The 26,867-nt window shown below is 40.9% G+C and overlaps 1 protein-coding gene across 2 annotated transcripts in view; it reads left to right on the forward strand.

Annotated features, from left to right (window-relative positions):
* The window catches only part of ADGRD1 (adhesion G protein-coupled receptor D1), a 237,448-nt gene that overhangs the window by 23,548 nt on the left and 187,033 nt on the right, over positions 1 to 26,867 (forward strand). For both annotated transcript variants that reach the window (XM_019538967.1, XM_019538968.1), the window contains 9 exons: positions 1,523 to 1,699; positions 2,236 to 2,490; positions 7,975 to 8,036; positions 9,472 to 9,627; positions 12,214 to 12,273; positions 13,754 to 13,871; positions 14,913 to 15,023; positions 17,629 to 17,704; positions 22,117 to 22,258. In XM_019538967.1, coding sequence (XP_019394512.1) covers positions 1,523 to 1,699; positions 2,236 to 2,490; positions 7,975 to 8,036; positions 9,472 to 9,627; positions 12,214 to 12,273; positions 13,754 to 13,871; positions 14,913 to 15,023; positions 17,629 to 17,704; positions 22,117 to 22,258 — 1,157 coding nt within the window. The remainder of the gene's footprint in view (positions 1 to 1,522; positions 1,700 to 2,235; positions 2,491 to 7,974; positions 8,037 to 9,471; positions 9,628 to 12,213; positions 12,274 to 13,753; positions 13,872 to 14,912; positions 15,024 to 17,628; positions 17,705 to 22,116; positions 22,259 to 26,867) is intronic.

Below are 26,867 nucleotides of genomic sequence, written 5' to 3' on the forward strand. Positions count from 1 at the left end.
GAGCTGGGAGCTGGGGCAGGTGAGGCAGCCATGGGAGGGGTGGGGACTGGGATAGCAGGCAAGGGTCAGGGGGTGCTGAGGAGGCTGGGCGAGCAGGCATGGGATGGAGCCTGGCATGGGTCCCCCATGGTCCCCTTCCCCCTCCTCCAGCCCCTACTCCCCCACCCCCTATTTACTAGCATGGAGGTAGTGAGCAGGGACTGCCTGAATCTCCAAAGCTCTCCACACTCTTTTATTCAGTGATGGGCACCTTCACTGGAAAGAAGTGGACAAAAAGATTGATTAGACAAAAATCCACCAAATGCCTATGCTGTTTATTCTGTAGTAACAAAATCCCTTTCTTTCACAAACATGAATATGATAACGGAAATATGGGAACATTTATTAGAGTTATATGCAGCAGTGTGGGAGAAGGGGGAAGGCCTTTTGTCATTAGGATGGGTAGGGATTTGTCAGTGGTTTCACCCTCCCTAATAACAGAGCTATCAAATGCACATTATAATTCTGTTGCATAGCATCAGGTTACCTGCTGGGTTTGGGCCTCGATTTGAGTCATCCAGTAGCAAAACTGGCAATGATGTGCACTATTTGGGCAGCCTGCTGCTAATTACACAATCATCCAGGCAGATGTCTTGCCTGCACATGGCAAATCTCCCTTCGGTCCACTATCTTGCTTGTAAGCATTTTCTTTGAGTGTACTCAGTTTGGGTTTTATTCTGAGCACTTCATGCCAGGACTCCTGAGACATGCATCACTAGGAAGCAGTTAGTCTAGCCACTTCCTTTTTAACTGATGTCTGCAGAGCCTCTCTACTGTAGAGCTGAAGCGAATCTGTGACATGGGAGAGAGACTTGCTTTGCTGCTTTCGGTTCGGTCAGCATTCCCAGGCAGCCTTTATCAAAGAAACATAATCACCAAACTTTGTGTTGTTTTACAGTGCAGTAATAATAAAGCTTCTGCTGGATTTAGCTGGAGTACTCACACCTGAAATTAAAGTTACTAACATGCAAGCCTGTGCCAGAATTCACTGATCAGGAAGGGAATGCTTAATATTTTTTGTTTCTGCAGCGATGAGAGTCTCAGACTAGAGAAAATAAAGTGATGACCGTGGTTTTGCATAAAGAAGGGGGTATCTCTTCCCATCATACTGGTGCTCTTCTGTCTGACAACTGGACAGTGAGGCACACTGAACAAAGGCAGCAGTAACCTACCTATAGGAACCAAAGTATAATCAGCTCTTTATTTAAATAAGGAGTTTTTAATGTTAAAACATTGGCCTGGCTAATTTTTCTTTAGTTATGACTAATATTGGAATATTATTAGAAACTTACATAGTAATGGGTATTTTCACATGCTGTTTAGGCAAGGGGCAGACCTTTAATTGCTATGAATTGTCCCGGTTCCAGTGATCTCTCAAGACCTGTCTGCAAGTCCACTCCCTCCATGTGCACAATGATGTTTGACACTTTTAACCTGAAGGGTTTCTCATTAATATTCTTTCTCTCTCACTTGCTTCTGCCAGGAGTAACATTTTCTTTTTTCTGGAAGACTCAGGACCAGCAGGCTAAATATCCCCCAGCCTCCGGGGGACAGGTCATTTCCAGTGGTTTTAAAATCTGCTCCAGTGAAGGTGAAGGCTCTGTGGAATTCTATGCCCGTGGGAATTCAATGAAGTGGAAGGCGAGCTTCAGTCCACCAGGTAAAATGTATTTATCATTCCCAAGGGCTTGATATGGCTGTACAGTCATGACAACACAGCTTCCACACCTAAAAAGAAAAGATGCTTTATAAGAAAATAGAGCAGAAGGAGAGGGAGAGTTTTGGGATGTCAGTGATGTTATATGATGCACAATTACAGTGCAAGGGTCTGATCATGGATTTCTAGGCCTTAACTAAAACATTTATTGCTAACAGTATCCTCTTTGGTAGAAATGACTGAATGAGGAGTGAAGGATTAAACCCTTGCTGTTGTCATTTAAGACTTTTAAAAGCTGGACAAATATCTAATTTTGCACAACCTTTTAATCTTAATCTGTTAATGCTTTTTTGGGGCTAAGAATTCTGTACTTCTGCAGAACAGTTTGACCATTTCATTGCTTGATATAGAGGATTTTGTGTTTACATTTACTCCATTGCTTTGTACAGATGTAAGCCTCTTTAACTGAGCTAAAACTTACTAGACAGGAAGGCTCTAAATGGGGTTGATGCTTGTCAGTGACTCTTAGTGTTTTGCAGGTCGTTACTGGACTCACATTCTCTTCACATGGAAATCAAAAGAGGGTCTGAAGGTCTATGTGAATGGAACTTTAAACACCACTGACCCGAATGGGAAAGTTTTCTATGATTATGGGGACCCTACAGCAAATCTGCTGACCGGGACAGAGGGTGATCAAACCAAACGCTACGTGAATGGAGCTTTCGATGAATTCATCATATGGGAAAGGGCGCTTACCCCCGATGAAATTGAGCAATACTTCACAGCTGCTATTGGTAAGTGGGAGCATTGTTATCATACCATGTATTCCATCTGTGTAAACACCAATGAAGAAAAAACCTCAGCTATTAAACTGGATCTCTTGGGCACCCTGTTCCCACACACGTAAAGGCTGGGTCACAGGCACTGGCGGGAGCACGCTGAGGGCTGCCCCAGTGCCAGTGGGTGGGCCTCAGCTTCATGCAAAGCACTATGGGGGCCAGGTAGATGGCAGCACCCAGGTGAGCTCTGCTGCAGGCATCCCTCCACCTTTCCCTCGTTGATTTAATAGATTTTAGGGTCAGAAGGGCTCATCAAGTCTGACCCCCTGCTCTGGGCAGGAAAGAGTGCTGGGGTCAGGTGATCCCAGCCAGGTGTTTGTCCAATCTCTTCTTAAATACCTCCAAGGAAGGGGACAGCACCACTTCCCTTGGATGCGTATTCTATATTTTGGCAACCCTCACTGTAAAGAGTTTTTTCCTGATGTCCAATCTAAATTTACTCTCCTTTAGTTTGTGGCCATTGTTTCTAGTTACCCCAATGGGTGCCCTGGTAAACATCATATCCCCTATTTTCTGCTGTCCCCCAGATGAGTTTGTAGATGGCCACAAGATCACCTCTCAGCCTTTTCTTGCAGAGGTTGAAGAGATTCAGGTCCCTCAATTGGTCCTTGTAGGGTTTTTCCTGTAGGCCTTTAACCAGATAGGTGGCCCGCCTCTGAACCCTTTCCAGGCTATTTACGTCCCTGTTGAAGTGCAGTGCTCAAAACTGGACGCAGTACTCCAGCTGTGGCCTGACCAATGCCTCGTAGAGGGGAAGTATCACCTCCCTGGACCTACTTATTCAAGAAAGAGTGTGCTTAGCTTTACTTATTACCTCATCATATTGGTGACTCATGTTCATTCTGGAGTTGACTGTGACTCCAAGATCCCTTTCTGCAGTTGTGCTACTCAGTATGGTACCTCCCAGGCTATAGGTGTGTTGATGATTCTTCCTCCCCAGGTGCAACACATGGCACTTTTCTTTGTTAAATTGCATCCTAATCTGTTGTGCCCACTCCTCCAGCCTGTCCAAATCCACCTGGATTTGCTTCCTGCCCTCTAGTTGGCTTACCTCCCCGCATAGTTTGGTGCCATCTGCAAACCTGGACAGTCTTACTTCCCCTTACCAAGAACAGGCTCTTGGGACCTAGTGCACAGGCAGCCCCCTGCTACACTGCCCCCCACCCCCATCTGGTTGTGCACCTCCCATCTGGCTGCCAGGGGTACACTTATTAAAAAAGGTTGAAAACCCCGGCCTTAAGGAGTGATAAGACTTAATTAACACGTGTTTGCATCGTGGAAGACTTTTACTAAGACATAAGCATCTGATTTAAAGTTATAAAACATCTCTCTCAGTGACCAAGACTTAAAACTCCATTTGCTATGTTTTGGCTGCACCAGAAGTTTGGGGTTTTTTGTTGCTTTTGTTATGTCCTTAAAAATTATTAATAGCTTAAGGGCATAAATCCATTCTATCTATCCTAAGAATGAAAGTACCTCATTGTAGGAGTCATTTTTTTAGACAAGTCTGACCACAATGAAGCATGCGTTAAGTAGTTTTTGCTTATAAAAATCCAATTCATTAAGGAATGAGTCCACCAAAGAAGCTCAAGCTTGTATGGAAAGCTTGCATCCCTTTTGCTCTGCAACATGAGTGTTAATGATTATATTAGTCCATGTTAATTCTGCTTACCAGATAGACTCTTCATTACATAGTTTAAGGTCTCTGCCGTGATACTCAAAGCCCAATTAGTAGACATGTAAGCTAATCAAGCTACATCTTCTGTTGGACAAAGGAAAATAAACTAGAACAATCTTTCCCCCTCTTTGTCTCCCAAGTGTTTGGGAACAGCACCGATTCTTAAAGGATGGGGCCATGTCAGAAGATCAGAATAAGAAAATCCTGTATTTAGGCACTGATTTAGTTTCCACTGAAGTTAATAAGAAAGATCAATTGGTTTTAATAGGAGCTGACTCAAGGCTTTAACAGAAATATACTATAATATTGTTAGCCTAGGTACAGTTTAGATTTTTCAATTAGTACAGGCAGCATTGAAGTAGTAGCAAACCTGGTTAAGTCATTGACTGATGACATCAAATTGAAAAACAAAAACCCTGTCATTCTCTCATACTATCTAATTTTGAAGTGTGCAAAAATGTTAAAATCCATCTTTTTAACTAATTATAATGGGACCATTTTAACTAATTAAAATGGTTTTTTATTAATGTCTTCAACTAACTTGGCTGGGAGAGCATTCATTTGATACCCAAAATAGCACGAATATTTCAGTGTTGTGTTTGAAAAATCTTTAAAAATATGCTTTAACTTTATAATCTACTTGTGTTGGAAAAATCACTATTGTACCTGGTTATTGTATCTATCACAACAAAACCAGTGTTACTATAACACCACCCAAGCCATAAATCTCGTTCCTTGGTCTAATGTTATGGAAGAATGTCATGTTACTGTACTCGAGTGCTGTAGACTTTTTTTCACATTGACCCAGTCCATCGATATATGTGACGTGTCTTGCTGTCAGACAAATATGACTCTTGTATAAATACAGAAAGGATAACAACTTTTTAACTCGTTCGGTGCTTATAACTACGGGGTTATGCTCTGAAGTCCACCGCTACTCTGCCCACTTCCATGCATTCTGCTCAGTAATGGGCGCATGCTGTAAAGAATTTGCCAGGGCTGTTTCCATGAGTGTGCCACTCAAGGAGCTAATCTCACAGTGTTGCTCCTAATTACACTTTTTGTGATGTTTGAAAACCTCGCAACATACTCACTCTTGCATCTAAGCATGTATTGCCATATTATTGGTGACTCGGTCATAAACAGTAACGTCCACTGGCTAGGAATGCTAAAATTTTCAGAGGTCTCAGAGACTTAGGTGCCATCGAGGACTTATACCTGATTTTACCTTTATAATCCCACAATCCTGGACAGTGCCCACTTGCCCACCCTTCGTACTCCCAAACCGTGACAAGGTTACGTCTGGAAGTCCTGTTTCATAAATTTAGAAGTTAATTCTGTGTTACTGACTCCTGTCATTTAATTTTATTATTGTTGCTTTACATTACCAGTCCTCAACTATAGGGAAAAAGTCTGAAGACAAAAATAAGTCTGCCAATTTTATCGTTTTAAAAAAAAATCTCATGACTTCAAGTCAATCTCATGAATTTTTTGAGTGTTGATTTGCAACACTGCCCATCATAAGTATTAAAAAATTATATTATACTTTTTTTCCCACGGCACTTTTCCTCTATTACAGAATATTTTGATTGACTGACTGATTTGTGTGTATGCAATAAAACTTTTTTTTCTTTTTTGAATTCCCATGAGTATCAATGTCCATTAAAGTTGATTCCGGAAGCTGTGACATGGTCCCCAGAAATGATGGATACTCTTGATAATGGTAATCCATCTAACAAAACAAGGTCATTCTTGGTGTAAATCTATTGAACCCACTGGCATAATGGTATGGATAAATCTGAGCTAATATAGCATCACAGCTGAATTGGGGAAACTCCCTACTTTGGTTTTTAATGTCTTTCTTTTTAATAAGATGAAATAGCCATGCTCATTTGCATCCAAAGGAAAAAAATAGACAATACCTAGCACTTGTAGTTGAGAATTGTACTGAAATACCACAATAATGGGCAGATATAGTTCATAAATCTATAAATCATACCACGGGTAGAAAAAAAATATGTTTAATGTAACTGCTGGAAATGGTCCAAACCTCTAATTTAAGCATTTTGCCTAAGTAAATAATTCACAACAGGCTCATGGTGACCATCAGTAGACATAGTACTGATATTTATTGGTCAAGCCAAAATGAGAGATACTAGCTTCTATGTTACTTGAAGTCAATTTGGATCTATGAATCTAACTTGCCAGCAACTCTTGGAGATGTTTTCTGAAATGGCACTCAAGCTGCTGTCAAGCCTGCTTTAAGGAAAGATGTTTGAGTGCTTGCTTTGTGTGAGATTAACATGCCAGCTCACCTTTACTGTCTGTCTCCTGTCTCAATGTACTTATTCTTTTGGTCAGCATTTACATAAAATCTGGGCCCCTCTGAAATGGAAATCTTTTCATTGACTAAAGTGGCCGGGTCCAGATGAGCGTGGACGTTTGGTTCCCGGGGGACAACTAGCAGTGGCACATCTTGTGTCACTGCTGGTTGTCCCTGGGGAATGCCCATGCCACGTGTCCACTGGCACGCAGCAGGGTACCCACTGTGGGTTAGGGGAGGCTGGGGCCAGCAAGTGTGCTGGCGCTAGCAGCCTTACCTGGGGTCCTGGGGCTGGGGAAGCTGCAGCTGCAGCTCTCCTGCAGCTTGAAGCCTGGCTAGCAGCTGAAGCATGGGTCCAGCAGGCCAGGCTCTGGTTTTGGGTGGCATGCACTGCAGCCACATGTGCTGCTCCACTTTTTTTTCCCCTCATGGGTTTTTTTAGACTCTGGGATCTCTCATGGTCCACCCCCTGCCCAATGCTGCAAGGTAGCAGCACAGGAAATGCCAACGTGCAGTGTGTGGCACTGCAGGTGGGTCTGCAGTGCCACCTACTGCACAACTGTGCTCATCTGGATGTGGCCAATGAGGCCAGGTTTCACCTTTTGTCTTTCTCAAAGATTTCTGGTTCTGATTGATCATGTTCTTGTATGCTGATACCCTTGATGGTCTGTTTCTACGATTATCCCATCAAATATTTTAGACTAAAAAATATAAATTATTTTTATTACATTGATGATTTCTGAGATTGAGGCAGTTTTGTGCTAGGTGAAATGCATCATGTAGAAAAAGATAGGTCCTGTCCTAAAGAGATGAAATTCCAAATTGAAAAGATAAGCGTGGGAGAGAGAAGATAATATTATCCTCATTTAACAGGAGAAGGACGCAGACACAATCTGGTTGTGGTTCACAGTTCCAAAATCCTGTTGGTTCTCTATAGGACTGATACCCATCAGGAAATTTTACCCTACATGATTTGCCCAAGGTCATATTGGGAGTCTGGCAAGGCCTAGAGTGGAATGTGGGTGTTCTGCCACCAAGATCAATGCCTTAGCCACAGATTCAGGCTTCTGTTTCTAAAGATGTTGCCACAAATCTAAAGTCCCGTTGCAATCAGAGCTTGGGTTTTTGCTTATTTATCAAATTAAAGTATCCCCTTGCAGTGTTAAAATCAAGACAAAGCAGCATTTTGTGTTTGTATGAGGATTGCAGAATAATATCAGCTAAGACATTTAACGAGGCCATTGAAACAGCCCAGTGTAATTTCAATACCAGAACACAGAGGAATGCAAATATCAAACAAATAACATCATCTCAGAACAAATTTCCCAGGTTTTTATTGTGAATGCTTCTCCCAGATGTGGTAAATTGTGTGGGTTTATTTTATTTTTAAAAGTATGTGTACTGTTTCAAACTTATTTTAAAAATTGTTTTCCCTTAGGTGAACAGGCTTTGCTTTCTTCAACAACATCATGGTCCATCATGACCACTACAAGTACCATGGTAGGACTTGATTTTCTTTAACTTAAAAATGTTTGTGTATTGAAGAGACATTGCTGGCCTTATACTTCTAGGTTGTAAGGAAATTTATTATAATTCATTGGATTTCTTTAATATTGTTCATGGGTATGCTAGTGAGGTCTTCTAGTGAGAAGAGAGGGAGGGCTGTCTTCAGTTAAAAAAGAAAAGAGCTAATTGTTTGGGGTCATGGGGAAGGGGCTCTAGGGGAACGGAAATACCAGATTATATAACAATTCCTCCCTTCCAGTTTCATAAAAATTCAAAACTCTGTAAAAATTGGTATTTCTGAAATACTTCAATATCTTGTAGTTAAAGATAAACAATTCATTAATTTTTTTCAAACTTTTTTCGTTTTGGAATTTGAATAATCTGGGCTAGTTTTATAACTAAAATGTCTTCATATGTTTAAGAGATCGTTGAAGAAATAGCGTTTTAAATAAATGCAAAGTGCTTTAAACAGTCTAAATATAAATAAATTCCATTTTAAAATCTACTTTCATTTTCTTGATAGCTACTATTTTGAAATCCTATTACCATATTTTCTCACATACAATATACCCTGGAATATATTATACACCTTCTTTTTGAAAGGCAGAATGGAGGGAATTTTTTTTCCACCTTATGGCTGCATAAAGCAGCCTAATCTTCAAGCTACTCACCTGCTTAAGGTAACAGAAGCAGTTAGCAGAAATACCTAAGAGAGGTTAGTTTGATTAGTAGAACATCAAGGCCATTAGAAAGAAGAGAAGTGGGCCATTAAGTCAACTGATTGCCTTGGGTGCTTGAATAATAATACTTCTTCACTGTGGAATGGGAATCAAAGCAGGTTGCTTCTCTTCCAGGTAGGAAATCAGCTTGCCTTTTTAATAAACGCACTCCAGATCTGGGGGGCTGATTTTTTGAGGGAAAGTGTAGGTTGTATGTGATTAAAATATGGCTAGTTGTTTTTTCTTTTTGTTGTTGTTGTTTGTTTTTTTTCCCCTTTTTCTGGAAACCAAGGTAGACACGACCTGAATTTCTAATCAAAAGATTAGGTAGACAAGTTGTTAACTTCACAGGTATTATTGGTTTCAGATTTTCATAAACCTTTTGTCCAGTGTGTACGTGTATAGGATACATATAATCTTGATCGGCTTTTCAGGTTTTTCTTTTTCTTCCCCTATGGGCTGTTCTGCATAATCATAGCATTACAATTTACAATTTGTTTGCTCTTGGATCAGGAAATGAACTGTTCCTCTGCTTCTCCGGTGCTCCTGTCAGAGAAGCACATAGGTCAAATCTTGGAGTTGCATTGTTAGAATATACTATGGATTATTTGAAAGAATTGGCACCAGTTTTGACTTTTTTGGTGTTAAACACAGAAGAAATGGTTGATTACTAGGATATGCCTTGATGAGATGACATTGCTGTCTTGTAGCTCTCCACAGATGCCTATCATCCTATCATAACTAATCTAACTGAGGAGAGAGGAAACTTTCAGTCCCCAAGTGCAATGCTGCACTACCTGGAAAACATATCAATCAGCTTGCCCAACAAATCTCTGGTGGAAAATACTGCCTTCAACCTGACAGAGGTAAATGTGTTTGCGGGTCTTAGTATGAAGCCAAGTAACACTTTTCTTTCTTCAGAGGCTAGAATATAATATGCAGCTTTGAAATATTTTCAATGATTACAAGGTAACTTATTTAAAAAAAAAGAACAAGACAACTATTATAAGTATGCTTTTGATAAGGAATCCAGTTTAATTAAAGTCTTTGTCAATGTATAAGGCATGGCCTGTAATATTATTTACCCTAAATGGAGCATCCAGGTAGTGGAGTAATGGATTAAATATTATCATCTGGTTAGACAATTGAGAAAGAGACATGCATAAAAGTGCTTTTTTGCTATGTTTAAAAGTAGTAATTAAGGGCATCTATATACGTGCTCCAGGGTGGAGGGGAGTTGCTTTAATTGGAGTGGATATGAGAGCCGCTCTTACTAAAGCATCCACAATGTCATGTGTATTCAGCATCCCTGTACTTCAAAATGGTGATGGGGCACTTTAACTGAAGCTCGTTCAATGCGCTTTAGTTAAAGCACCCCCGCCATGATTCTGAAATGCGGGGATGCTGAATCCATGTGACGCAGAGGCTGCTGGAGCTTGCTAATTAGCACACTTCAGCAGACTCAATTAATCAAGTCTGCTCCAATGCATACTAATTAGCACATGTCAGAGCAGAGCTCCATTACGTGTATAGGTGCCCTAAATTCCTGTGAAATTTTATGGAATAATTCAATTCCTGGAAGAGGCCCAAATTTCTTTGCTTGATCTCACTTATTCAAAACAGGGTTCAGTCTGGCAGCCCTCACTGCCATAGGCATAGGACAGACCTAGCTATCTTGGGTGGCAGGAGGAATCTAGCCTCAGGATCATGGAACTTAAATGCGAGCTGCCTCTATGATGGGTGTTGCAGCCTGCACTGAGTTCTCTGTTGCTATAGCTAGACTGTTACTGATGGCAGCACTAGTTAGGACTAGCTTTCTCCGTCCTACGGCAGGAATGGGAATGGCTTCCGATTTGATTCGGAGTGATTAACGGGTCTCCTGATTCGATTTGGATTTGGAGATTTGTCTGCAGAATCGGGCCGAATCTCCTCCAAATCGAATCAGCGACTGAAGCTTCGCACAGGCCTAGGTTGGATCTAATTTGAAAATTGTCATTCATCCTGTTAGATATCACGAGTTCTGCCTACACAGTTCTCATTGCCACTTTATTGCTCATTCATGCTGTCCCGTGCTGCATTGTGAAGCAGGAAAGTGATGCGCAGACAGAAAAAAGGAGCGTGATAATCTTTAGCAAAGCTGTTTTGGGAAATAAACACAACAGAGTCCTGATCTTATATGCGGACTCTGTCATTCACCTGATTGATGGGTTAGGCTTTTTATTATTTGTAGCTAATTCCCAGAAACACAGCTGCTGAGCATACATACTATTTTCTGTAAAGGACATAATTTGCAGACGGTTGCCTCTGTCCTAGTTGTCATATGGCTCACAGCACAAAGGATTTGGAGTTAAATGCTATGCAACACTCTTTCTGATTGCAGTTACATTTTCATAATACACTGCTTCTGACAAACTCTATTCGTATGTCGTGTGAATGTAATTTAGCTCTGTTCAATATGAGTTCAGGGTGCAGGTAGGGGCTGCCTGTTGTTGGGTCAGGGGCTCTGACATTCTGTGAATCCTTCTAGTGCTCCTTTCTCCATTGTGGTCGTAGCATAACCTTGTTAGAGGTTATGTTATTGGCCATTTTGTGGCTTTGGAAAGAAATTCTTCCCTCCCTGCCTCCTCTCAACTGGTTTGGCAAGATGGGCTTGTGAGTCCAGGATGCAACCCAATTTAAACTGGGATTTCATGTTGAGTCTTTTGAATGGGCAGCATGGGTCTCTCAGCCTAGGGATGGGAGTGGAAGGTGATATGGCTTTTAGCCCCAGCATATACCCACTATCTCAAGACTTGCAAAGGGGTTCTTAGAGGCTCAGTTCAGTGTTGCTGTTAGGATAGTCAGATGGGGATTAGGTGACTTGGTTTATTTCTAGCTGTACCACAGGGCAAGTTGCTGTCTATGCCTCAGTTCCCCCTCCCCATCCTCTCTGTTTAGACTCTTTCAAACAAGGACTTCCTGTCACTAGGTGTTTGAAAATTGTCTACAGAAGTGGCTACTTGGTCTCAATCTAGGTGCCAACATACTTTAATAATCAGCTAAAATGGATGGTAGGAACCAGAGTTTGGATGCTTGCTGCTTGAAAACTGAGCTCAAACTGTTGGGTGAACACGGGGGTGTTGTTACGTGGATTTACGTGAGTTCACTGGGTGATTTCAAGCTTCGCTCAATTCCACTGTTTTCCATAGCCTCAGCCGGGGTGTAATGGATGTAATATAGGAGTGCCATTCTAATGTTACTATTAACAAATAAACTATTACTTTAAAATGTTACCATAGAAAAGATAATGAGAGGACTGGCAGGCAGGGATGGCTGTGACTTGCATGAAAATGTGCCCGTCATTTTAAAATGAATCTAAGGAAGTCTTAATAGAGATCTGCCTTGAATGTTTACCAGGAGATGTATAGCTGATGAATAAGTAATCAAATAATGTTTTCTTATTTATGTTTTAGGCTTTCCTGAAGGCTGTTGGAGATGTTCTTTTATTGCCCAGCTGGAATGATATATCCGCGGTAAGACAAACGGCTTAGGGTTGCAAGCTAATTTTGGTGAATATTTTCGTACAGATAATAATAAAACAGGCTGCATCTCTTATCCTTCAGTTTTGGGTTCCTTAGAAGAGCAACTTGTTTATTCCTTCATCATGTCCTTTTTGCTTCCAAAGTAAACACCTAGAGGGAGTAAATGATGTTTGTTTGGTAATGGGTTTCCACATGTTAAAATAAGGTAATTTTCTCTGTTACTGCTCCAAGATGTTCCATAACAACTGGTGAAACAGCATAAATATAAGGCTTTTATGGGAATGAGTCTTGTCATTTCTTCTCTTTATATAGCAGTGGCAACACGTAGGGAGTGCATGGGGGTGCACGTGCACCCTCTGAGAGTGCCGGTGCTCCCTGACTGGCCGTCCTCACCGCTTAGGCAATGGGCAGGGAGGGGGCAGGTGGGAGCGCTGGTGCCCCCCAGAAGCGGCCATAGCTGCTTCCAGAAGCGGCTGCAGCGATTGGCTGTGGGGGCCCCCCTGGGGCAGCCAGATTGGCCTTGGGGGGGGGATCCTCCCCCCAGTCAGCAGGATGGGCCGTGGAGGTTATATAGCATTATAGCAATATAATTTCTACACAGAAATTAGCCTGCTCATCAATTTCTTCTCAAAGGTGGTCACATTAAAAATAAACAAGACTCCCACCCCCCAAATTATTTTTGCCAGAATCTAGATGTTTATTGGATATTCATTTAAGCATTACCCCTTTTTTTTTTCCCTTTCAAAGTACCCTATTTACTTGCATACATCACATGCCTCCCCCCACCCCTGCCAAGCTACTGGACAGTGTTGGGGGCAGGGACGGGGGAGTGTATTAAATGAAGAAATGCAGCTAGCAGAGGACTGAAACTGCAGGAGCCAAACTGCCTGGCCTCTTTCATGCAGGAAGGTTATATTCAGGAAGGCTATGGTTTTTCACTCTTTATTTGGAAAAATAAACCTATAAATCATGTATTAGCAAAATAGCTGCTTTAATGCGAGGCCTGATCCAACTTGGTGCTTAAAGTAATGGACTGTCATCTGACGGGGATTGGAGAAGTCAGTAGTTTGGCACCCAGTAGTGTAACTACTTCGGGGGTGGTGGGGTGGTGACCAGGCCATTACCTTTATGGGGGCAGGATGGGGAAGAGGGGTGCACAGAAATAGCTGCTACCACTGTGGTTGGCCATGCAATTGCCATTGGCTCTGCAGCTGCCAGCACTGCCCTGTGTACTCTGGCTACCCCATAGCCTGCCTATGCCTCTGTTGGCATGTCTCTGGAAATCCTTGGTATTTTGTAAGACAGGGCTCTCAGTAGCCTTGTCATGCAACATATGTTTTCACAGGGGTAATGAGAGAGTCAAGTAAGAGCTTGTGCACAATCATAACAGCACTTGAACCATTTTTTAGTCCAGGGCTCTGCTGTGAATCCATATTTATAATCAAGTCTCCTTTTTTTTTTCTTCCCCCAGTCGGTTTCTGTTGTGGGAGGCTTAATTGAAACGATTGACAATGTGATGGGGCATATGGCTCACAATCTGGAAGGAAGCTACCCAGCTGTAACCATTGAGGGCACATCAACTGTGGCAGGTAGGAGTTAACAACAGCTTTCACTCTCCCTCTAAACTGGAGTCTGGCTGATCCTAATAAATACTTCTGTGCCTGCAGCTCTTCCCTTGTCAACATGGAGAAAGAAGTCGAAATAGGTTATTTTTCTCTCTGTTAATCTAACAAATTGTATCAATCACAGCCAGATGATTATATAGTTAGAGAAAGGTAAGCCGCTTTGCTCAACAATCCAGCTTCCTTTGAGGTTATTTTTGGTGGGGGGTGGGGGGTGGGAGGAAGAGGTCAAAACCAAGTGCTTTGAAATGGTATTTATGGATTTAATCCAGTGATACATGAAGTGTTACAGGAATGCCTACGCCTTTTAAACAAACCTTTAAAGTTATAAGTGTCTGGAAGGTACAGAATTTTAATCTCGGGACAAGAAAATGGGATAAATGGTCCAAATTCTTACTGGCCTTTATAACTATTGCAAGGTCCCCCCACCACTCCATTCTGCCTAGAAATCTCTTCTTATGCACATGTATAGCGACAAACACAACGGTGCCCTCATCTTACATGTGCTTCTAGGTTTTGTAAATTAATAATAATTGAGTTCTGAAATTCCTTTCTATGGCTTTGCCTTCTGCATAAAGAAGTAAAGTTGGAGCAAGAAAGAGTCACATGAATTACCCCAAGCTGCTTCATCTCCCATGATGTCCTAGGCAGTGACATTCTAAAACTAAACAGTACGATTCTGAAATGTCTTCAAATGTCAGGGAAAAAAAAAAGAGAGGAATCAATCGATTTTGCTTACCTTGGTGCCTCGTTAAGCTCAGTTTGTGCACATTGTAAAGTCATCCATGGTATATTAACACCCCATATACATCTTTTTCCCCTCATAAAGAAGTCACAGCTTAAAGGCAATTTTACTCTCAGGGGGTTTATTCTATTTTCTCCAAACAGCTGGGGTTTTACAGTCAAGACTTTCAATAGCTATTAAAAGAGCAAACTCCAGTTTTGCAGTCAACTAGGTTGTAAAGGTTATTGATTTTTATCGTATTTTTTGTTTGGATTATTATACAGATTACTCTTTGGTCAAAATGCCTCCTCAGACTCTGAATTTGTCTCATTACCGCTTCCCATCTCGGGGAAAGAGTTATATTTCCATCCCCAGTGAAGCATTTCACAACAAAGGTAAGGGAAAAAACTTCAAAGAAGGGGCTGAATTATGTGAACCAATCGTGCCAAGTAGTGTCTAACACTTGTCTTGTACTGTGGGATTTTGACTTTTCTGCCTTTTCTGATGCATGATTTAATTGATTTATTGTGTTGACTTTAGCTGTCTTAATTATCAGATAATGTAAGTACGGTATTTTTCCATGCCACGGTTTATTCAACACTGTTTAAAGGTCCTCTCCCCTCTTTGTGAAAAGTTGAATAATGCAGCTAGGCCAGATATATTAAAACCATTTAATTTCGGCACCCCTTTTATATCAGGGCAATCCTAATTCCTAGTAATAATGTTAATATTTCCAGCCATTAAACTGGTTATTTTTTAAGAAATTCTAAGTTACCAGATAGTGTACTTAGTTTAGCACACTACAAAATTACTCTACAAAGGATCTTTCATACACTCTCTCAAAAGGGAAGACATTAATCTAATGTTAAATAATAAATGGCAGCATATGGAAAGGGAAAAGGATGACATGTACAGTATGAAATACTGAAAGATTAAGTAGACAAAATTTAAATCCAGAACTAGTTTTGGATTTTAACTACCTTGAAGTTAGGGACTAGAAAAATCTGAGATTTTTTTTAATCCTGGGTAAGGAAAAAAGCAAACAAACCATTGCATAATCAAAAATTAAGTTTCTAATTCCTAAATAGGGATTCAAGGGACAGATGTAGCAAGTCATTTAGATGCCTTTCTGCACCTAGGTGCCTCTGGAAATCTGGCTGTTTTGGTCTTCGGCATGTGCTTCTCATTGTAATTCAGATCAATAAGGAATCAGATGATTTCTTCCCTAATCCTCACACTAGCAATGAGCAAGCTATGGAGTGGAAGACTGCTTCTTTTGCAATTCATCATCCTCATAATTCTCCTCTTCTTCACCCTTGATACCTGGTCTTTGCAGATAGTGACAGGTGGGGCATGCTCTAGATAGTGGGGCTGCACGGGTAGAAAAGAAGAATAATTTTGCCCAGAAAACCTTTATTATTGGTGACAAAGAGAAGATGGGGAAAGCCCAGGGGCAGTTTGCCAGGCTGGTAGCTACTTCAAAAATCTGGCAGATTTACGCTGGGAGTCACAAAAAGGCAATGAACATTGAACCCCACAATGTACCTGCAAATATATAGGCCTTTGCTGTGCTCCTTCCATCCTCATTCAGGAATGTCTGCGTCCAGCAATGCAAACAGAGCATTTGTTCTGTTCTTCCCTCACCTACTGGCATCTTAGCTAGCAAGGCTTATTTGGAGGCAGCAGTGAGCAAAATAGATTATCTCCCACTCTCTCCTTTTACTTCACGGACTAAAATTTCAAGATGCTCTGTTTACCTGCCCTTCTTTCTTTGTCAGGGCAGAATAGGACCACTGAAGCAAGCTCAAGGCATGTCACAACAGGGCCTAATCCCAAGCTTTTTTAAATTTGTTGAGAATCATTTTCCCCTAACTTGAACTGGATCTGGATCAGGACCTAAGTGTGGAGAGGTCCCAAATTCCATAAAAAGGGGATCTCTGCCACAGTCACGGCAAGCCTGCATACCTGCATGCTCTTAGGTGAATGGCCTCAGAGTCAAGGTAGTATGAAAGGTCTCAACATGCTTCACGCTAACTGGGGCTCTTCCATAAACCTCTCTGCAAGGAAAGGTTGATCTCCATTCAGTACAGTGCAGCGTCTCAGACAGTGCCATAGTTATGGAAGCATTGTTTCCTTGCATTGACAGGGGGTTCAGACCTGAGATTTCACTGCAGGTGCTGCAAATCTTGAATGGGAAGCATCAGAAATAGCAGGTGAAAGGATTTTCTCCACTCCACTTCCGGCATCATTCACCATGTGGCGTTTTCTTACAGGACATTTCACATCTGCTGTTTTGAAGTGAATCCAGCCTGTAGGATATTTATCTTGCATCAGCCAGGGACTTAGAAACCCTCTAAAACTCAATTAAGGGCACACTCAACTAGCAGGCCACATCACTAGGCTATTCAAATGAACTAGGTTTACAATGTATTATTCTATCTTGAATGGCTGACATTGTAAATACTTGGAATCCAGCAGGCAAGACAATAAAGGACATCTGCATGGTTGACACTTGTAAAACAGCATCTGTCTCTTCACTCATGTTGAAGCAGCCATAAATACTCCATATGCAGACAGCAAACCAACAATAGAAACAAAAATTACTCATCTATGTGAATGTTGCTGGTAGTCAAGTAGTCCTTCAAATTACTGTAAGCCATTCTTGATACTTCGGTATGTCAAACAGCCACTTCTCACGACGTGGTTCTGGGGTGGCTTTACAATAGATTAATTTTAACAGCTTGCTCACAGTGAAAGCATAGAGTCTGGAGGTCAAGCATTCTTCCCTAATTCCTCTGATACCTGTTCCCAACCCTATGTTGCAGACTGCTGTCTGCCTTTGCATTTCTTTACGGAACCAAGCACATTTTCCATTTATGCACAGGTGTGAAGGTCTGCACAAGTCAAGGTTCTGAATTAACGCTGAATTTTGAATCTAAGTGAAAAATGTCGAGCTCAGGGTTGTTGCACAGAAGTATAACCTCTCTTGATTTTTCACAGCATGGATTACCATTGTGGGCCTGCTTTACCACAGCATTCATTATTACTTCCATAAAATCAACCCTATGGAAACCAAGTAAGTATCTTAGAATGACTCATGCCATCATGGTTTCATGATTGCTTTAGCAATGTACCAAGCACATGTGGGGGCAAGCTTTCTTTACAACTGGCTTAAGAGATGTTTTGAGCTTTTATCCTTTGTCTGGTGTGGCGAGGAGCTCAGAGAGGCAGTTAACCATTTTAAACTGAAGTCAGGAAGAAAGCAGGGTAGAGGTTCACCTTATAGTCTATCTAGATCAGAGATGCATAGCCTTATGGGAACTGGGCCATTGACTTCAATGGAAGTGAGAGTAAACTTCATATTAGATGCTTTGTTTTAAGATGCATTTCCTCTGGTTCTTTTTCTCTACATACATTGCTTATCCATTAGATCTGATATTAATTGAATATTTTCAATCTTTGAATAACATATATGAATATGTTTCTTTCTTCATTTAAATAAAATGGCAGGAAAAACGTAACATCTGTCTTTTAACCAGTGTTTTGAGTCCTGTTCCCATAAACCTGTAAACTATTTTATAATAATAAACTGGACAATGCATCAAAGACCTTTTTGTTTTATATGCTATGCCAATGAAATCATTAGTAGATAAGCTAAAGTAAACTAGCAGCAATATAGCTTTCAGAAAGCTAGTTCCCTGGGGAATGTTGCAAGGACACTCATGTAAATCATTACATTTTCCTGTTATGCCAGTCTAGATGTATTTATTTATTGAATCTCAGTTGCAACAACAGATTAGATCAGTAGTTTTCAGTCTTTCCCATACCATGACTCCACGTGACAGAAGGAAAAAAAGAAAGCTGTGATACCCTAAATGATTTCTTTCAGGGGCGTCCTCCCATCAAGCTGTACCAGGTGACTTGCTAAACCAGTACGTGGTTCCCAGAGATGTGCAGCTTGGGGAGCAAATGCTGGTTGTGCTGAGACGATGACTCAATGGGCACAAAAGAACTGCATGATGTGTTTAATTTGTTTAAAAAAATACCAAGCACCTCCTGAAGAAGGCAGCTAGCTGTAGTGTGTGAAGGAACCATATCTGTGGCATACAGTATTTATTACTGATAAGGAGAAGCACAGGCAGTCATTTATGAAGATTTAAGTTTTCAAGCTGCGTGTTTTGCTATTATTTATTAAGGGAATTAGGCCAGAATTTTAGCCTCCCAGAGAGAAAGAATTCCTGTGGGTTTGACTTTTAGCTCAAAGTTATTAGCAAGGAAAGACAGTGTCTAAGTATGTCTAACCTATCACTATTCTCATGCAACTTCAAGGCTGTCTCTATAGTCTTTGTCCCCAGTTGTGCACAGGGATCTACCTGCACAACAGGGCTCTATTCTGCCATTTTTACAGTATCTCTTTATTCTTGCACGTCAACTGCAGCAGAGGGAACATGGCAATCCCAAGGCCCCAGCCATATTCCTACTGAAGTATATGGAATTATTACCACTGATGTTTGTGAGAGAACAATCAGGCCATAACATGTATTTTTAAGAGACTCTTTTTAGAAGCAGCTGGAAGATACCTTATGTTAACCTGGCCTACCTGAATTATTTGCAACTTCTCTAATATTACAGAATCATATCTGTAGAGATCTAGATGTCCTGGTCCAGAAGCCTGTTTTGAAATCTAATAATATGAGGAATCCTGGCTTGGCAGTTTTCCTTTGTTGAATCGAGCTCCAAATATCTGAGGAATGTTTGAAAAATAAGAGCACCGTTCTTTCCCTGGTGGTTAAATTGCCATTACACCCTTCTTTCATGTCTCATCACAATACTAATGTTTCCTCAGAGCAGTGATTTTAAAATGTCCTTTACCCCCCACCCCAATCTTTTAGCCTTAGGCTACCCAGGTACCTATAACTTTTGTAGTCTGTTCGCTTAGTTCTTTAGGCCAGAAGTTGGCTATCCTGCGGTAGATGGTAAAGCTCCTGAAATATTTTGGCCACTTGGTTTTGCCACTTGGTTGTTCTATTTTCGGGTGATCTGGCCAGAGCTTTCTGAGCGAGACTTGGCTTTGATGCCTTAGGAAGGAAGTTGAAGCCTAGGGAAGCTGTGAGTCAGATTCTGCTTTTAGTGATACTCCTAAGTAAACCTGGAGTAGCACCATGAAGGCAATCAGGGTACTGGCCCTTTACCTTGTAAGACAGAGTTGTAAGGGAGAAGTTGACATTCATGAGCGGTTTGCATGTGCTCCAGAAATAGTATTTTTTGACCGTTTCAATTATTTCCACATGTATCCAAACTGATCCGGGTCTTCTAATGCAGCTTTACAAAACGTTAATCGGAGATTAAATAAAACTGCCTCTAAACGTCTTTTGAACTTCAGGTCGTTTAGTGCACACAAGTGCTGAATCCAAATGCTTCCAACTATTGGAGATGAACTTTCAGGAACTCACCTGGATCTGTCTTTGCTGCTGTCATTATTTCTTCTCTGATTTTTAATTCTATATACTCAGAGGGGAAAATTCTGTCCTCATACATGCACATAACTCTCTGATTTCAGTGCAAGCAGAAATAATCCCTGATGGTGCCAATATCATTTAGCTGCTATAGCATGGGACTAGATCCTACGCAAATCTGAGTTCAAAATAAGCTAATTGAAATCATTAGTATTTGAAATGAGATTTTTCTAGGTCAGTGAGAGAGGGACATCAATAAATTACTAAGATGTGGTATAGTTGTTAAAGCAGCGTTTTTTTAACAAAAGTAAGATTGTACTGTGGATGATGAGTGACATGATGCTCATGAGCTGGCAAACAGGCTTGAATGTTTACTCACTGCTACCCTAGCTGATAAATAGTGAGCAGACCATGGCTTATAAATATTATTTAACCATTTGCTTGATTTAAATCTAAGGATTTGGTGATGGCAAATGCTTTGCTAGTACAGCTGGTGTTTGTTCTTGCTCATTTGAGATGTTTCCAAATTAGTGTCCAAATTTTATTCTGCAACTAGGGCCTCTGGTCTTCTGAAGCACGTGGTCCCTTAGCTTTGAAATTTGCTGACATGAGGATTTTTATCTAAAATGAACACTTCTTAATGTTTGTACTATATGTTGTCAAATTAATGAGGGCCACAAAAAATAGTGGGCTGGCTTCCTAATAAGAGTTTTGATCAACCTGGCCTTCACCAGTGTTGTTGTCTAAATGGTAATATCCTCCAAATGCAAACATGTTTTTTAGACAAATAGCAAATACATATTTCTAGATAAGTAGCAAATGGCAAATACATATGACAAAAATATAAATACGTACATAACAGAGAGAAAATTTGCTCTCTATCTCTGTGTATATAGATAGATAGATATGGCAAATTTTCTCTCTGCTAGAAAGGTACTTTTTAGTTAGATAGATTTATCTTTCCTGCATTGCGTGAGCCCTTCACTTTGAATAACTCTCTAATGATCTAAGGCACTTTCACACAGACTTATTAGCAAGAGTAAAAGAGCTAAGCTATGCAGAGCAAAGAAATACTGATGATAGCAAGTCTTCTGATCTATAAAGCTGTCCCCAGTAACTTGTGCCTGCTAACCTGATCTTGCAAGAAAATCTTCAAGGGCCTACCCATGTCCTATGTCAAACTTCATTGACTTGGAGGGGGGAGATTCCTAGCTCTGTTCATATAGATATGACTGCAGGATTGGGATTTGAGCATTGAATAGTGTGGCTGTGGTGTCTTGTAGTTGACTTAGATATACAAAAGTTTTGTTCAAGTTATTAATGGCACATGCTGACCTTTGGATGGTTTCATACAGACGCATGGGGGTTTTTTTTAGAGTGCGTGGCTCTTTATCTGCCATGCTAATTATGTATAATGAAGAAGGTCAATAGCAACTGTGCAGAAGTCTAGGGTCAGTTCTGATAAACGTAAATAGGGGGCACCAAGGGTGAACAAAGAATAACTGTGGAAGGAGGAAGAGAACGAACGTTGAGCTGTGTAACTCAAAGGGAAATGAATCTTATTTAGCTTTCCTGTAGTGGGTCAGGGTGTGAGCTTTATTTGCAGAGCTTTATTGATTTCCTTGGAGCTATGCTGGCTAACACCAGCTGGGGATCTGGTCTTTCATTTCAGGCTAAAAACAGATGCTTTCTTTGTTGTTAGACTTATTTTATGAATGTGTCAGTGAAGAAGCTAAACCGATTCCAATTGCAACTTCATTTTAGATGTCTTGCATTAAGAAAGCATTTGATACAACCAGCTTAATGTTTTCAGCTTTTTTTAATGGGCTTACACTCCACTGGTCAGTGAGTGTCTCTGTGCTTGGGCATGCAGGCAGGGAACTGGGCTCTATCCTAAGTCTTCAGTCTAAATTCTTCATTAGATGCACATGTAAACGCTTCATTAGATGTAATTGTCCAAAATTGGTATGAACTGCAAATGCTAAAATACCACTTTATTCACTTCCTAATATTTCTGTTGCTTCTTCCCAAGGATTGCTGAAGCTACTGCTTACAAAGGGTACATGATTTCAGCAACCAGCTATCTTATCTCCCTGAAAGTGGAACCTCCACCGACACTGTCTCATAATCTGTCAGGATATCCTCTAATTACCATTCAGCTCTCCCATAAACTGGTAAGTGAAAATGAAATCTTTGCTTTATACTATCATCATGGCTGACTGGAGCAACCTTTCGGCATCTGTGGTCGCTTCTCTGTTTTGCTGGTGATGTTATTGTGAATACTGCTGGCAGTGACCTTTCTGATACTTGTGACTGAAAAATATGGCTTTTGTTTATCCTGTTCCTTATTTTTCAGATATATCGGTTTTTATTGTGGCAAAAAAATAGGTCAGTGTACTTACGGAAGAAAAGGTGAAGAAGCAAGCATTTCTTGAGGCCCTTTAGGATATATTTTCCTAGTGATGCGTTTGAATAGCTTGCAATAGGTTTAATAGGAATTGCTGCATATTCATATGAGCTGACCAGGGGGGAAAAAAAGAGTTCCCTTCTGTAAGCAGATGGTGAGGTTGTGTTATTTGGCTTCATTCTGCGTTGAGATAAACCAAGACCTTTAGATTTTTATATATGTATTTATTTTTAAAATGAGCTATTCAACCTAGGGTAGGCTAATAACATGGTGGTTGGAGCTTTCTCATGCAGTGAAGGAGACTTAAATTCAGACACTGCCCTGAGGTTTATTTCTCCCTTGTCTGGCTCAATAAAAGTCCATCCAGAGAAACTTCTTCCAAGAAAAGTTTCATTGCAGTTGATCTTTGTCTGTTAAAAGGTTTTAATTGTGATAAAACAGCAATGCCCAAATAAAAATGTTTAATTGGATAATTCCCAACAGACTGAGAAGGGAGTATCTTTGTTCTTTATGCTGTTAAGCTGTTTTTTGCAACAGCATTGTACTGCACTATTGTTTTGAAATCGGAGGAGTTATAGTGGGGAAAAAAATTCCAGTGAGCATTTTTCTACTCAAGAAAATATTGAATGAAGTTGGTAATAGGAATGGTTGGAAAATGGAAAAATATGAAAAACAATTACTATTTTTCCTTGAACTTTTCTTTCAATGAATATCTTCCAGCCAGCTATTTCCCTCCCTCCTTTCCTCTTCATAGCAAGGAAAAGAGGGAGGGAGCCCATTCCATCCTCAGAAAAATGCTCATTAAACTCATGCATATTTTTTGCATGACTTTTGGCCAGAGAAAATAAATTCAAGAGTGTGGAAGCTGGAAGTAGTGTGTTTCTGAACAGAAAATGATCTTCCCCAATGCCCTCTCAAAGATGGATCCTTCACTCCCAAAAGTGCCCGTCTCTTTTTAAGAGTCTGTTGGTTTTAAATAAATGTGTCTCGCTTCATTTGGTTATTATATACAGATAGAAACGTCTCTTATCGTTTGTCATCTTTTCCTGCTGGGTCAAGTCAGTTGTACAAGACTATAGGGTGTGGGTGGGGGCGGAGTGTGTATGTAATAGTGTGTAATGTATATCACAGCTATCCCACTCTTTACTATGATAGCAACAGTTATGTTAAATATAATGATTTGGGCAGAGGAGCAAACGTGTAAAGGATATTCCTTTCTTATCAACTTTATAGTGAAAAGTTATGCAAAAAATATGCATGAACTTAATGAGATTTTCTTTCTGAGGCTGGCATGGGCTCCATTTTAATGCTTGTCTGCCTATTTCTTTATGACCTTTTATTACAAGAGTAGATTAAACACCTTGGCACTGGGAATCCGTTCCTGTAGCAATTAGTATATTGGGAACAAATGGAGTGAAAAGAGTAATATTGGACTATGCTGTAACAAGCACTGCATGTGTACCAATGTGCTTGGAACTTTGTTACGTGGGTACAAAGTCTAAGGATTTTAGTCCATGCTTGACAGACTATGGCAGTGAATTCATCTGCAAGTAGTGCTATAGCTAAGGATTAAAGGCTCTCAACGTGTGATGTTGATATCTAGGAATTATGTCCAGAAATCACTGAAATTTGGAATTCCTTGGACCTTGGTAGCAGGCAAAGTGCATAAAGAATACGAAGGTCATTTAAAATGTTGTATTAGTTGACAATTTACGTATACAATTCAAACAGCGGGCAACAGAACCGATACTGGAGGAGTGGATTAAAAACACTGGATTCTGTGCAACAACTCAGGAGTCAGCAGACAAGATTTTATCCCCAGTGAGCACAAATCTAGTCTTAAGGCCACTGTCGCACAGCCACCCTTATGTTGCACTGCATTCATAATGCACTGCCAGCTTCAGTTCAACCAGGCAAATTTGTCTCACTCAAAAGAGAAGTGTGGTATAGAACTACCCATGTTTTAATCCTTAGATGATTTTTCAGCCCCTTGTAGTTGTTGCCCCCTGGTATGAATTAAAACAGCCTCAGAGCTAAACCAGAAGAACTCAGCACAGCAAGTGGATCAGGCTATTTGCAAAGCTTAAGGCAGCTGAATGCCTATCCCTGGGTTTTTAAAGAGGTCCCAAACATGTCATTGTGGGTTTCTCTGTGTGTTCCCCCTCAGTAACACCACGTTAAATTGACTCTTCTTGCAAACAAAGAACTATTGGTAGTTTTAGTTGTAAATTCAGCCAAGACCCAAAAATATGAATGTCTTCGTGATGCAGGCATCAGCGCCACGATCACCTTAAGTAATAACAATGTCGCAAGGGGAACTTGATTAAGAATTCTGCCGATATGTGAACCCGTTTCTTTTCTGTTTAGCACATCCCCAGCTGAACGGTTAACTGAATTTCAGCTGCAGAATTTTTTCCTGTTCTATTATCAGCTCGGGTGCCTGGTTCCAGTATAAGCTTGCATGACACCAGTCAGAATCCACCTCGTCCCCTCCTCTATCCTATTCCACCCAGAAAATGAGCAAACTTGCTATGGGAACACTGAGTGGCAATAATAGTTAATGTTTTGGGGGGGCCTTTCTCCAAGTGCAACTACACTTTACATGTGAGAGCATTTCGGTAGTTGGTCCCATTAATGGTCGAGGGTGTTGTTATGATGCAGGTATCCACGTTGTAGCTGTGTTGGTCTACAGGCAAAAGGAATCTGAACTCTTGGTAGAGGAGATCCAGCCAGGAGATCTTACAACACCTTTCAGCTCTGCTGTGAGCTACGAATTTTCATTTCTACCTAGGAGAAATGTTACAATCTTTGCACTCTCCTATGCCTGAAGAAGGGCTTGTGTGCTGGAAAGCTTGCAAATAAAGACTTTTTTTGTTGTTGTTGCAAATATCTATTTGGTCTAATAAAAGATATTGCCTCTACCAAGAGCTCTGATTTCTTATGATACAGTTACTCTGGGGAGATGTATGGGGAAGTGAGATCCCAGAAGAGCCATTCCCCTCAAGTAACTTTAGATCAGAGATAAACACAAAATATGGATAAATTTGTTGTAAATTAATCCATTCCCAGTCCCAGACAGCTTAGCGTAGCGTGCTTCTTTCCTTGTGATAACGCATTTACCTTGTTCAGTCTGGAAGTTCTGCAAAATTACACTATCCATTTGCAAAGCTTGCTGTTCGTTTGCTGCCCCTCTCCACCCCCCAAAAAAAAAATCACCAAAGCAAAACAACACCCCCCACTGCCTCTGTTGGTTTGTGTCTTGGCTTCCACAGAGAATTCCTTATTGTAGATTCAATGAGGCTAGGGGGGGCAGGGGTGGAAAGAATATGATAGTTTGGTTTGGGTGTGGTTCAGACTTTGAAATTCTGAGTAAATCTGAACATCAGGCTCAGCCAAAGCTGAGAGGAGAGATTATGCATGTCACTTTTCATTATCCCAACATCATACTTGATATTACTGTGCTCCAAAAACTGCAGAATAACAAAACCCGTTTCAAATCCTTGCCCTCCGGATGACCCTGCTGTTGCTTATACTTTACTATAGGTTGCTTCTCCTATGACTGTTTGCATGTGTCTTGATTTTTTTTTTTATTATTCTTAGACGGTCGTACTTGCTGCAGTCCCTCTGGCTCTGGGGTGGAACTTGGACCTGTTGTGTGTAATAGAATTAAGGTTGAAACTTATTAAGGATTAAAGCTGAGTAACATATTTCTGAACGGGGGTGGGAAAGAGAAATAAGAAGATAAAGAGGAGGAAGAGAAGCTTTTTGGACTTTTTTTTTAAAAAGAGACATTACCTGCCCCCCTGCCCCCCCCCCCACCCCCCCCCCCCCCACTATTTTTTTTTAACTAGATTTTTCCTCTGAGTGTAAATTGATACTGTTACTGACAGGACTGACTGCCTTGCCTGGAAGTTTGGCTTCTGCATTGGCAATTATTCATAACTCATTCAGATCACACAGGTCTCCTCCGTAGCGGGTTGTTCATCTGGGGATTTGGGGGGCCAAAATAGCCTCTGGAAGTAGGGGGTGGGAGGGGAGCTCCCCCCCTCCCAGGACTTACCTACTCCACAGTGGAGCTGCTACCCCGATGCACCTGCCTCTCCCCCTACCCAATACTTACCTTAAATCAGGCTCCTGGCATCTATATCACTGAGTTAGATCAGGTGGCCATTTATAACCCAATGTATCCCCCAGAACTTCTTAGTGTAATGCCGGTATGCACCCTAAAATGATGCTTTATTCTGTTAAAAGCAAAGCCTTGAATTCAGATGTGGAAATTGTGCAGAAGTATTTTAATCTCAAAAACCTTCTGACAAAATTCAAAGCAAGTGTTTTGCTGCGTCTGGGCAAGCTGCGTCTTTCGCGGGGATGGCTTT

The sequence above is a fragment of the Crocodylus porosus genome, unplaced genomic scaffold, assembly GCF_001723895.1.
Source record: "Crocodylus porosus isolate Cpor-Errol unplaced genomic scaffold, CroPor_comp1, whole genome shotgun sequence".
NCBI lineage: Eukaryota > Metazoa > Chordata > Crocodylia > Crocodylidae > Crocodylus > Crocodylus porosus.